The following is a 13,946-nucleotide window of genomic DNA, read 5'->3' on the forward strand; positions in this document are numbered from 1 at the left end:
ATCTATCATTGTGCCATTGATTGCTCTGCGTTTGCCTATCTTAACCAAAGGATCTATTATTTTGATAGTTGTTATTGTTATATCGATCATTAGGTTGTCTATCTTGTGACCTACTCTGGTTGTGATAGATTCTGGGTTGATTAGACCAACTTGATGGGTGTGGAGATTGATGTCTACTACGTGAGGGGAAATTATTTTGGTTGTATCTGGTTTGGTTTTGATTATAACTTTTACTACCATTTTGCTGATAGTTTTGGTTCCTGTTTTCCTTAAATGATTGCTGATGATTTTGACCGGGCGATTGACTGCGAATTCATTAAATTTTTCTCGATATGGGGAGCTGAACCATTTTCGTTTTTTAAATCTTTGTATTTAAAGCAATAGGCGATTTTGTGACCAGAACGTTTGCAGAACTTACAAAACCTAGTTTGATTTTGTTTTAACCTGGATTATCTGTTCGATTGTTACTTGGATAAGTGGCGTTTATTTTTTGATCTTTTAGAAGACTAGTCAATTCTTTGAGTTGATTTTTTACTTCGTCAATTTCCAACTTGTTGTCTGTGCTATTGGGTGAAGTACTCGTGAGTTCACTGCTCATTGAGTAACTTAAGTCTTTATTGGATACATGGTCCTGCATTTATTGGCATGTTGTGCCTGGGTTTTCTCTTAGTAACTGATGTGCTTTTAGTTTAAGTGATGATGGAGTAAGACCTCTCACAAAAAATTCCATACTTTTTTTCGGTAGTCAGCATTAAATTTGGGATCTGGCCGACTTTTTTCGATTCATCTTTTTAATCTGTGTTTAAAACTTATAAGAAGTTTGTCCGGTTGCCGTTTTATGTTTTCTACTTCGATACGTTTCCTGTATTCATCCTTACCATCAATAAATCTATTGATAAATTGTTCTTCTTCCTGATTCCAATTCATACCATTGTGCCGCATAAAAGAGAACCAAACAAAGCTCTTCGCCGCGCATCATACTCCGCTTGCGGGTCTGTATATGCAGGGCGTGTTCCCAGAGAAAACTGTAATTTTCTTTGTATTAAATTTAAATTATCTTGGGCGCCTTCAGATGGATCTAGTACAGTGAATTTTTCTAAGCCAATATCAGGGTACGCAACTACGTTTTTAGTACATTGGGAATTAGGAAAACCGTGTACTTGATATTATCTCTCTATGTTATGAACTTTTATTTATGATGGAATTTTGATAGGATACGCATTAATATATAATTTTACGAAACTTCTGGTTAGAATCACAACTGACAGTGCTTTGCTGAGCATAATTGTAGCTATTTAGGCGAACGTTCTTGTTTTTCCCGCTTTTGCGCTGGTTTTTGGGGTACTTTTCCCTTCAACTGACTTAAATTTTTGAAACTGTACAATAAACTGCTTATTAAATGGCCAGAATTGCATATTATTATTGTTCAAATAGCATATTTTCTTTAGAATTTGGACAAAAATTAGGCCAAATTGGGGATAAATTACTAAATTTTTGGGCTTGGGGATGAATTCTGGTCAATATTCGGCTAAAAAATGTGCCTACACAACAATTTATAGAAAATTTGGTGATAATCGGATATTTATTACTCTGAACACATTTTTGGGGAAGACATTTGGCTAAATTTTGGTTAAATAGTATCATTAAGCTAAATTTTAGACAAACTTCTAGTGAAAATTGGACATATATTCCCCCAAATTCGTTTTGGGGGTTAAATTCTGATTAAAACGTGGCTAATTAGAGTGAAAAGACAGTATTTCAACTATATTTTTAGTGAAAACTGGATAAATTTTAGTTTAATTAGGTATCGGGGTATGAATTCTGGTTAAATTTTGGGTTTTTCTAGTTAAAAAATATAAAATTTAACCAATAATTTGTTAAAATTTGTTTCAATTTTTAATATAGTTTGTTTTGGGGGATGAATTCTAGAATTGCATTATATAGTGTGAAAATACTAATATTCAACCGTTAATTTGACAACAATTGTGTGAACATTACGCTAAGTACACTTTGGGGGGATCGAGTCCGGCAAATTTTCGAGAGAAAATCTAGAGAGAAAATGCAAATATTTAACCAAAAATTTGTTGAAAATTGGGCTAAATTTAATGCTAGTTGGCTTTGGGGGGATGATTTTTGGTTAAAACTGCATTAAACAGTGTGAAATTATTAAAATTCAACCAAAAATTTGATAAAATGGGGTAGATTTTACGTTAAATCTGTTTTGGGGGAATCGAGTTTGGTTGAATTTTGGAATATTTAGCGTGAAAACGCTAAAATTTAACCATAAATGTGTTGAAAATTGAGTAAAAATTAGTGTAAAACTGTTTTGGGGGGAAGAATTCTGGTTAAATTACGGCTATAAAGCATGTAAATACATCAATTTGTATACATTTAAACACAAAATCGAACATATATTACCCCCACCCGAGTCAAAACAATTTTACAAGTGCAAGGAACCAACTGCTTGTCTCTATTTTAGTGTAAATTTACTGTAATTTGGTGAGAAACTTGATATAATTTACGCTATTTGTCTTTATTGCAGTGTGCTTGCACTGCTGTGTTAGTGGTTATTTCATTATTTTATTCCGCTTGGACTGAAAAACAAACATTCAGGCGTGATTCTTTCCTGTGGGCGCACCAGTTATCAAATTAGGCCAGTCTGTTACAGATCACACAATAGTATTTCAACCATAAATTTGGTGAAAATTGGATAAATTTTAGTTTAATTAGGTATCGGGGTATGAATTCTGGTTAAATTTTGGGTTTTTCTAGTTAAAAAATATAAAATTTAACCAATAATTTGTTAAAATTTGATTCAATTTTAATATATTTTGTTTTGGGGGATGAATTCTAGAATTGCATTATTTAGTGTGAAAATACTAATATTCAACTTTTAATTTGACAACAATTGTGTGAACATTACGCTAAGTACACTTTGGGGGGATCGAGTCCGGCCAATTTTCGATTATCTAGAGAGAAAATGCAAATATTTTACCAAAAATTTGTTGAAAATTGGGCTAAATTTAATGCTAGTTGGCTTTGGGGGGATGATTTTTGGTTAAAACTGCATTAAACAGTGTGAAATTATTAAAATTCAACCAAAAATTTGATAAAATGGGGTAGATTTTACGTTAAATCTGTTTTGGGGGAATCGGGTTTGGTTGAACTTTGGAATATTTAGCGTGAAAACGCTAAAATTTAACCATAAATTTGTTGAAAATTGAGTAAAAATTATTGTAAAACTGTTTTGGGGGGAAGAATTCTGGTTAAATTACGGCTGTAAAGTATGTAAATACATCAATTTGTATATATATAAACAAAGAATTGAACATATATTACCCCCACCCGAGTCAGAACAATTTTACAAGTGCAAGGAACCAACTGCTTGTCTCTATTTTAGTGTAAATTTACTGTAATTTGGTGAGAAACTTGATATAATTTACGCTATTTGTCTTTATTGCAGTGTGCGTGCACTGCTGTGTTAGTGGTTATTTCATTATTTTATTGCGCTTGGACTGAAAAACAAACATTCAGGCGTGATTCTTTCCTGTGGGCGCACCAGTTATCAAATTAGGCCAGTCTGTTACAGATCACACAATAGGGGATCTCCTTATGTATGCCGATCTAATTCGATGAAGGAAATAACAAATCAAAGGCAACGATACATGCCCAAGACCTGTTTGTGCTACGAGTCTCAATTTAAAGATTGGGGGATGAAAGTGTTTAATTTTTAAATAAGTAAGAATAAAATTACAACTTACTAATTACCAGTTGCGTTGTTGTATTATCGAGTTGAGCTGGGTGGAGATCGTTCATTACTTCTTGTACGTCGATAAGTTGTTGAATTCAGACGGAAAAAACTTACAAAATTTGAATAATAAAGTTCTAATTAAGTTGTTACTGTTAAACAGCATAGTTTTGTATGTATTTTTTGGATGAAATTCACTATTAAGGAAAATGGGACCGTTGTCTGCGGTCTATCTCAGAAACTCCAATAATCTAGTCCTGCTTATTTTTCTCAATAATAACAGCGTAGCGTCGGGCCGATAGCGGACGGAAAAACCACTTTCACGATCATTTTGAAACGGTTTCTTAGTTTTCCTATTGACCGAGAAATCGAAAAAATTAACTCTGCTCATCTCATGAATTTATTATTGTTTTTTTTCTTTTTAAAAATATTTTAAAAAGCGGGAGCTTTTGAGACTGTTTCATATGAGCGTAGGCGCCTTAATTCTTACCATTTTGCTCCTGTAACCTTGAAGTGTGTGGGAGAATAAATTGCTTTTCATCAGAGGCAACTGCATCGCTTTTTGTAGTTCCCCTGAGTTGCAATTGTCAGTCAAAGAGAAGGGAAATTGAGCAGTATTAGCAGCGTCTACTCATATTTAGTTCTAGTTCTAGTTTGGATTTGGTCCTGGATAATCCAAGCCTAAACTGAGCCTCGTTAATTAATTAGAAAGGTAAAGGCTCAAATGCTAATATATTGTAAGCCCAAGCGCGCATTAATTTGTTTGGCGGGTGCTAAGAGTGGTGGTATTTAACGCCTAAATGTATGCGGTTGATTTGCGGGATTTTTTATTCGTTCGTTCGTTTAGAGCAGCTCTGTAATACTACAAAGTCCCTGACAATTTAAAAGACACAAGCCTTCAAAATATAAACGAAATTCCAATCGCAAAAATATTTCTCATACACTGGATCTGCAATGAGCATAAAATTGAATTTTGGATATTTAATGTGAAAATGCTTAAATTTAACCAAAAATTTGTTGACAATTGAGTAAAAATTAGTGTAAAACTGTTTTGGGGGGATGAATTCTGGTTAAGTTTTGGCTATAAAGTATGTAAATACAATAATTTGTTTATATATAAACCAAAAATTGAACATATTTTACCCCCACCCGGGTCAGAACAATTTTACAAATGTAAGCAACCAACTGCTTGTCTCTATTTTAGTGTAAATTTACTGTAATTTGGAGAGAAACTTGATATAGTTTAAGCTATTTTTCTTTATTGCAGTGTGCGTGCACTGCTGTGCTAGTGGTTATTTCATTATTTTTTTGCGATTGGACTGAAAAACAAACATTCAGTCGTGATTCTTTCCTCTGGGCGCACCAATTATCAAATTAGGCCATTCTGTTACAGTTCACACAATACGGGATCTCTTTATGTATGCCGATCTAATTCGATGAAGGATATAACAAAACAAAGGCAACGATACATGCCCAAGACCTGTTTGTGCTATGAGTCTCAATTTAAAGATTGGGGGGTGAAAGTGTTTAATTTGTAAATAAGTAAGTATAAAATTACAAATTACTAATTACCAGTTGCGTTGTTGTATTATCGAGTTGAGCTGGGTGGAGATCGTTCATTACTTCTTGTACGTCGATAAGTTGTTGAATTCAGACGGAAAAAACTTATAAAATTTGAATAATAAATTTCTATTTAAGTTGTTACTGTTAAACAGTATAGTCTTGAATGTATTATTTGGATGAAATTTACTATTAAGGAAAAAAAAATTTGTGCTGTAAGCTCTGTAATGCTACACAGTCCTTGACAATTTAAAAGACATAATCCTTCAAAAAATAAACGAATTTCCAATCGCAAAAATGTTTCTCATACACTGGATCTGCAATGCTATAAAATCAATTAAATTTGAATCAGTTAGAGGCACGAAATTGCTGATTTTCTATTATTAGAGAGTACGCAACAAGCACGCATAGATTGTAAAAGGCTTTTTGAGTTCTTACAGATGTGTCAGCTGAATTTAAAAAAGACAACCGATTACTCACTACATAGACTTTAGAAAAAAATTGCTTTCTTGATGATATTTTTTTGCGTATCAGTACTGTAGAGTGCATCAGATCATATGAGACCAATTTATAATTGCATACAAAAATTCGATGCAGACAACCCCAAATTTTTTGGTCAAATGTCCTTTTGTTAAAAACAGATTGAAGGACTCGTTAAACTATATATATATATATATATATATATATATATATATATGTGTGTGTGTGTGTGTGTGTGTGTGTTTGGGTGTGTGTGTGTGTGTGTGTGTGTGTGTGTGTGTGTGTGTGTTTGTGTGTGTGTGAGAGAGAGAGAGTGTGTGTGTATATACAAACTACTAAACTCTCAATCAAATCCAGAACCTCTAAAATTTTAATTTTAAAGCCACCAAAAATATGAAAAACTTCTTTGACAAACAGATTCAGTGCTGAACATATGTTGATTTGTTTGGCAATCAGGTCCCCTGGAGATAAAGTCCTTAAAATTGAACTTGGCTAGCAAACTACCATCCAAAGAACAGTCAAAGAAAAAATTGGACGACCTCAATGATACATTAGCCCCTGGATCCACTGTCATGTAAAGACCTATCCTACCACGTCGACTCTCATGGAGACAAAAAAACTGAATATTATTTTTCATAAAAAATGATTTGGTAAAGTTTGGAACAGTCGAGGAGCAATATACACCTCTTTATGCGTATGTAAAAGAGCGTCTATTATTGTAGAGAAGGTCAACCGTTGAGAAAATTGTTATGCATTTCTAATGAGATACAGAAAAAGGGAAAAGACTATTCTAAAATTAGTTGTTGCAGAGGAGATAATCTTTCCGTACAATGATCTGCCGACTCAAATTTTCAGCGAGAACTCGAGATGCAAAAACCGAGATGCAAACACCAAGATGCCTTTTTGGAGATTCAACTCAATCTACCAGTGAGGTCTAACAGCCTCCGCCTAATCTTGAAACAAACATTGAACACCAGTTAATAACAACTGAGCAAAAAACCTCTTCGACGAAGAACGTCGTGGTGCATCCGTTTCGTCTGGATTCGAGCAACACGGCGAAATAGAGAAATAATGCTCTAAAGAAGCTATGAGGAACCGATGGACTCTAAATGTTGTGGAAGACCAGATTACAACCACACCACTGACCATTCAGGAAATAATCAATTAGCAATTGTCGAAACCTTTTAAGACCATCAATATCCAGCATTCCCGGAAATGCCAACTGAAATCACGGTTACATCTGTCTCACCAGCTGTCCACAGACATGAATATTTAATTGGTGCAAATTACAAGTATTATAGAGTATGAATATATGCCTTAGCAAGCGCTGTATGATAGAGCTGAAATATAGTTCAAAATCAAATACTGATGGCAAAAAAAATTAAATTAACACTTAGATTTTCTACCAAAAAATTGGGTCGAATATTAAAAATAGGTTTGAAAATCTTATGAAGAACGCCATTCAGAAAAAATTGTCAATTACCTAATTAATCTATTCAATTTATTGAATCTAACAATTCATTAAGAAATTTACTCTGGAAAGCAAAGCAGAAGTAGTCCTGAATTTAATCAATTCAGTTCATGATGAAATTTTCTTTTATGTTGTTTCTGACTATTTCAGGTGGGTATGCGCATACTTAGGCATAGCACCATTAGAATTCTTCTTGTACTGGTTAGAAGCAGGAGACGATTGGTTAGAGAGGCTTGACCTCTGACCCGTCGACCTCTGACCCGGCTGGGGCTTCTGTCGCTGCTGTTGTTGCTGTTGTTGTTGTTGTTGCTGATTTGTTGCTGATGGGTTGCTGTTGCGTCTTGTCAAGCGACTCGATAGCTCCTCAAACATCTGAAACCGAAATTCTGACTGAGTTCGAGTCAGTTTGCTTTTTTGAAGAGTGCTTTTTTTCATGCTATAATAACTGTTACCCTGATAATTTGGTTTAGTTTTTAGGAAATAATTTGACCAACTCAAACTTAGAGCTAGTTTATATAGATATTTTAGAGGTCATTGAAAGATAATAGCGGAAAAATGCTAGAAAGCCTCGAAGATTCCGTATCAGTTTTTTTTGAATTTTGAAAACCGGCTTCCAAAAAGCTGTAAATCTGTATCACCATGTTTAATAAATTTGAATTAAAATGTTCAACCTTACGTAAGAAACCAAACAGATCTTCTTCTTTTTTCAAAGATTTCAAAGATTTCTTTTCTAAATATTCGCCTTTTCATAACTGCCTTGGCCAGTTTGAGCTAACTAAACAAGCTATATCCAGATATCAGTTCAAAGTCAATCAACAAAATCTATCTATGTGAACAGATATTCAAAAAAGGAGAATACTACTTCATGTCCCCCAAGCGTTTATATTAAAAAATATTATCCAGTCATATTGCAAATTATTCATTCTCATACAATTAGAGTACCAAGGTCATTTTTCTCACAGCGTCGTTGGAAGGGAAACAATGTATTTAATAAACAGAGTGCAGGAAGGCAAGACAGTGTCTTTAGATTGATATACAATGAGTTTTAGGGATATGGCTACTAAAAAATTAAACTTTTTTTCTCTTCATTTACTTGAGTTACCAATTTTTCTATAGACGAAACAGTGAAAAACATTAAAGCTAACAAAAAATAGCAAGCAACTAACTACTTGAAATCAGTGAAAATGAAAACATGCCGCTTCACACAAAACAAAAGCTCTTTCCACCAAAAAATAGTTTTTCCTGTTTCAATTTTCCTCTAAAAAATTAATGTAATCTCCCACTTATAATGCAAAATTATATAGGTCGATAATGTCCCAGGAAGCAAGTTTCAGTAAATTTTGCGTTGGACACTTGGTTACCATTTCCAGTTTGTCGTAATTATTTTTCAAGATGGAAAAGAATTACGCAAAATGTGGAGATAAGTTAGTTACGGCTCCTGAAAAGGCATACCTTCTGTTCTGGTATACATGGATAATCCTAAATATCAATTCTACCAAAATAGGCATATGATTAAAAGCCAACTTTATCAACAAATTTTATTTTTCAAATTACTTAAGACAAAATTTAAATGCTTAAATGTTTTGAATGCTTAAATGCTTAAACGAACAGACATTAATTGAAACTAATAATTGTCTTCATAATCAACATTTGTTTTCAAGAAGCTTATTTTGAAATGGATTGCTAATTAGATTTTCTTTCGTTTCTATCGAATTGAGGTTTGAATCAGGTTTGAACAAAATTTGCTTAGAGTAACAAATGTCCACGCATTCTTACAACTCTCATCTTAAAACATGGGTCGTAATAGCTAAACATTCTATGTAGTCTAAAATAATTTGTTGATATCAAAGGTCGGTATCCGTGAAATCTTTGACGCACACAAAAATCAAAGATGAAAACAAAGTTTTCACTTTTTAATGAGTTTTAAATTTTAACATTTTCAAAAATCTTTGGAAGTTATGCTAAATTTTACCAATTTTAGCATTTTTTGGGAAATGAAATCGAACGCATGAACAATACTAGTTGAACCTTGAAGTTTTTTCAGTTTTCTGTTTTGGCAACGAGGGTACTAACTTCTTTAAATGCCATTTTAAATGCAATACTCTAAATGCCATGCAATACTTTAAATGCCATGCAATACTTTAAATGCCATGCAATACTTTAAATGCCATGCAATATTTTTTAATGGCATCAACTGTGGCCTACGACTGTGAGTTTAAATGAGAGGACGACAAATAAAACGGCAAAATTTCATTAAAATCTATATTAACGTGTCTAAACATTTTAAGTAATCATTATTTAGAGTCGATGAAATGTCACATGACAAGGTTTTCCTACCTGAACTAAAAAACGAAAATATGCCATTCGTGCTGTTAAATATGTCTTCTGTGATCTGCCATAATAAACAAAATCAAAATTTCATAGAATCAGAAATGGCATTCGTTAATATAATTGAAAGTTAATTTTTTTATTTTTTACAACTTTGGTGCTTAAGTCTTGTTTTAAAGTTCTTCTTTAAAAATTTCAAATCCAAAAGAGTTCGCAAAATGCAGAAGAGTTCAGCGTTCGAATTTGAAACCGCTCCAAAACTAAGTCAGTTGGATAAAAATTTATTAAACATAGCTAAAGACCTGGGCAAAATTACTATTTTAACCCATTCTGCCGGATAGTAAAAGCTTGACTTTAAGCATCATCACTGCAGTTTAATGAACGGTTTTTAGAATACTGATGGCTATAAAATAGCCCAAAGCAGCTAAAAATTTGGCATAATTGCAAAAAATTGTTAAGTCAGGAAAAAACCGTTTTAAATATAGTGCTATCATTGAGAGATATAGAACGCGCATAAAATTTGACCAGCGTTGCACCATTGAAACTCGATCTTTGAAAACTGATTTTGAAATGGAACTCAACAACCGCACCTGACTAGCACCTACATGGATTCTGTGCTTCACAGCTGGCGTATCCCCGGAACCCTCAATTCCCGACCCAGCCCCTGCTGACGCTCCATCGCCCACATCATGTTCGCTGCCACTCACTGACGAAGGGGACCTGCTGGGTCCTGTGCCCGTCTGGGTTGCGGATGGCGCCCCTCGTTCTCCATGGAGTAACTGGTTTTTCAGTCTTAGTACTGCATGTCTTCGACTGGACACTGGGGTTTGGGGAGTCAGTTGTTGGTGGAGGTTCACAGGAGATGTGGGCTGATCACTTCCCTAAAGTGTAACTCTCTTTAGTTGAAGAATGAAAATTAAACACGCAAGTCGGCAGCGCCTGAAAGCTACATTGCCAGAAGTTACAGCGCATGACGTCAAACTGCCAGAGCAGACGAAGAAAAAGTTCATATATACGCAGTCAGAAATTGACTTTCTATTGACCTTTGGTGCCTAATAACTTGCTAAATGCTTGTTTTGAGTAAGGTTACGTAACTCTGCTAAGTTCGATTGAAGTTCTGGATTAACATCTTGAATCTCTGTCCTCAGTGACTTCAACAAAATTCATACAAACCTAACCTATACATATGCAACAGCATAAGTAATTACGCACGCACTTTCGGATGTTAAAAAAATTCTGTGCCACAACAACAAAAAATTGCCAATTTCTAAAGAATCTTTTCACACTTAATTATCTCGTATGCAGATTTGATTTCGCGGGTGAACTTAAACTGAAAAAAGCAAATAAATTAATTCTATGACCAACTGTTTAAATTTTCCAAGATCAATTTCATAAGTGAAACTTTCTTCCGAAGAATTCAAAACATTTTGACGTTTCACTGCGGACTGACCTCTTTCTAGATCGGTTATTTTTGGGATTTTTCTTATAGAAGCAAAAAAAATGCAAAAAGGAGAAGATAATATAATTGCGTTAATGTTATGATCAATGTGCAATGAAAGTGTTGCGATATAAATAAATCATTACTGTCAGAAAAAAATATTTAAAAGCGCAGAGCAGAAATATACGACTGCAACAAACATCAGGTACGCTTCAGAGAACGATGGCAATTTTGTTCGTAACATCTGACGGTTTTGACAACCCAAGAATTATTTAGTTCATTATTCTGGCGTACAAAATTATTTCTAACATGCGATTTCACCCTCTGCAAGTTTCGTTTCCTCGGCAACGTTACCATCCCCGCAATAGCAGCATTCGGGTCATTATGCTTGATGTAACGAGGCGACGCAGTTGGCGAATCCTTATTTCCTTGTGCCGATTGGGTTCGGCTAACGTTGCCGCCCGACTTGGGCAACCCCAGACCGCTGTCGGGTGTCAACTCCCACGGCTTGTCTGCTAAAGGAACTTTGGTGCTCGAATAGCTATCATTCAAACTTGAATGCAGTGCCTTATGATTACTATCTTCGTACTTCTTCAGATCATCATAACTAATGCGCAAGGGTTTTGATCTCTCTTTTCGCCTCGCGGTTGGAGTCGGGTCCGAATCATTTGACAACGCACTCTCGGATGACATACTCGGATATTCGCCCGAGTGTGAGAGTTCTCGTCTCGGACTTCTGATTTTAAACTCGGAAATGGGTTTCAATATATTACGATTTCGGCTGTCTTTTCTCGACTTTTCGAAACTACCACCGCTTGAAACCGAAATCAGACTTTCGTCAACCGAATTCATAAGCGATGACTCGCTCGAATGTGGCTCAATTGTAATCTTCACATTTACGTCATCGTCATAAAAGTTACGTAACAAGGGATCTGAGAATGCTGTAATGTTGCGTAATCGCTGTGTGATTCCATAACTGTTGAGTAAATTGTCAATCATAATAATTTCACGCGAATATTTGTTCAGCTCGGTTAGTTTTCGTTTCAGAAGTTTTTCGTGAATTGGGTCTGAATCATCCACAGCTCGCGTACTCAGATCGTCGAACTCATTTTGGGCAGTAATTCTTCTCGTTTCGAGCAATTGAAATTTGAATTCGAGCTCCTTCAGCACCAAAGAGTGGTAGTATTCCTAAAACAAATAAGCTCTGTGAAAAGAGTTTTTTTAATTGCTCTTGAACGAAGTTCATAGCAATTAATGTAAACGTGTGTGTCTTTTTACGACTAGAAGAGGAGTATTGAGATTCTACAAGTTTTTACGACTCGAAGAGGAGTATTGAGATTCTACAGGTTTTTACGACTCGAAGAGGAGTACTGATATTCTACAGATTTTTACGACTCGAAGAGGAGTATTGAGATTCTACAGGTTTTTACGACTCGAAGAGGAGTAATGATATTCTACAGGTTTTTTTTTTAGCAGAAAGCAAGTTTGTTCATGACTTGAATTTTGACTTCTTTCAGTTCGAGCATTTACCTCCGTTTTTGATTGTTGACTTCTGTTTTCGAACATTGGATTTTAACAATAGCTTAGTTTGTAAAGTATAGCAATTGGTAAAAGTCTGTAATTCAAGGTGAAGAGGTCAATTTGAGAAAATTTGATCCCAATTTACTACCTACCCCCCCCCAAAAAAAAACTACCCCCCCACGTACCTACCCCCCCCCCACGTACCTACCTACCCCCCTCCCCAAGTACCTACCTACCCCCCCCCCCACGTACCTACCTAACCCCCCCCCCCCCGACGTACCTACCTACCCCCCCCCCCGCAACGTACCTACACCCATTCCACCTACCAACACCCTTCACCACCACCTACCTGCCCCCACCTACCAACTCCCCCCCCCCCCACCAGCACCTACCCACACCCCTGAACTGAAAAAATTTTAACTATTTTTATGTTATATTGGTCTGCTATTTTTGTTATTTCTAGTGTTTTTTTTCGATATTCTAATTTTGTCCAATTTATGGTAGAGATTATTTTGCACGACGATTCGAGTCGTTTCCGGTATTCTACCGGCTATGTTTTTCTTTTTAGCAAAAAGCAAGTTTATTCATGACTTGAATTTTGACTTCTTTCTGTTCGAGTATTTACCTCCGTTTTTGATTGTTGACTTCTGTTTTCGAACATTGGACTTTAACAGTACCTTCGTTTGTAACGAATAGTAATTAGGAACTGCTGGTAATGATCAAGGTGAGGAGGTCATTTTGCGATTTCTTGTTCCTATATAAGTCACCCTTAATTATCTACACTACACGCACAAAACCCCCTCCGCCTATTTAACCCCCCCCCCCCAAACACCTACCTACCGCCCCCGCACCCGCCCCCCAACTTACCCCCACCTACCCCTACCCCCTCCGTTCACCTAGCTACCCCCACCTACCCCCAACTACCCCAGCAGTACCCACCTTCCCAACCTACCTACCAACCCACCCACCTACCTTGCCCCCCCGCCCCAACTTACACCCCCCACCTACCCCTACCCCCCAAACTACCCCCACCCTTCACCTAGCTACCCCCAACTACAACCCCCACCCCACCCCCCCCCCACTACCCCAGCACTACCCACCTGGTTTGTTGGGCTACGTTTGTGTTTTTTCTCTTGACTATTTTGATGTTTTGATTTCGGTAAGGTCAGGTTAGAGATTATAATGCACGACGATTCGAGTCGGTTCCGGTATTCTACCGGCTATGTTTTTTAGCAGAAAGCAAGTTTGTGCATGACTTGAATTTTGACTTCTTTCTATTCGAGTTTTTACCTCCGTTTTTGATTTTTGACTTCTGTTTTTGAACATTGGACTTTAACACAATAGCTTAGTTTGTAATGTATAGCAATTGGTATCAGTCTGTCAATTTGAGAAAATTTGAT

The 13,946-nt window shown here is 35.9% G+C and overlaps 1 protein-coding gene across 3 annotated transcripts in view; it reads right to left on the reverse strand.

Annotated features, from left to right (window-relative positions):
* Window positions 1-7,249: 7,249 nt before the first annotated feature.
* Window positions 7,250-13,946, reverse strand: part of LOC142338495 (uncharacterized) — a 39,211-nt gene continuing 32,514 nt past the window's right edge. For 2 of the 3 annotated variants that reach the window (XM_075388272.1, XM_075388273.1), the window contains exons 3-5: window positions 11,335-12,213; window positions 10,178-10,468; window positions 7,250-7,631 (exon numbers count right to left, since the gene is read on the reverse strand). In XM_075388272.1, the coding sequence (XP_075244387.1) occupies window positions 7,401-7,631; window positions 10,178-10,468; window positions 11,335-12,213 (1,401 nt within the window). In that variant the 3' untranslated portion in view covers window positions 7,250-7,400. The remainder of the gene's footprint in view (window positions 7,632-10,177; window positions 10,469-11,334; window positions 12,214-13,946) is intronic. The other variant, XM_075388274.1, reaches the window with a different exon arrangement.

This window comes from Convolutriloba macropyga, chromosome 4, assembly GCF_964194025.1.
Source record: "Convolutriloba macropyga chromosome 4, txConMacr16.3, whole genome shotgun sequence".
Lineage (NCBI taxonomy): Eukaryota > Metazoa > Xenacoelomorpha > Acoela > Convolutidae > Convolutriloba > Convolutriloba macropyga.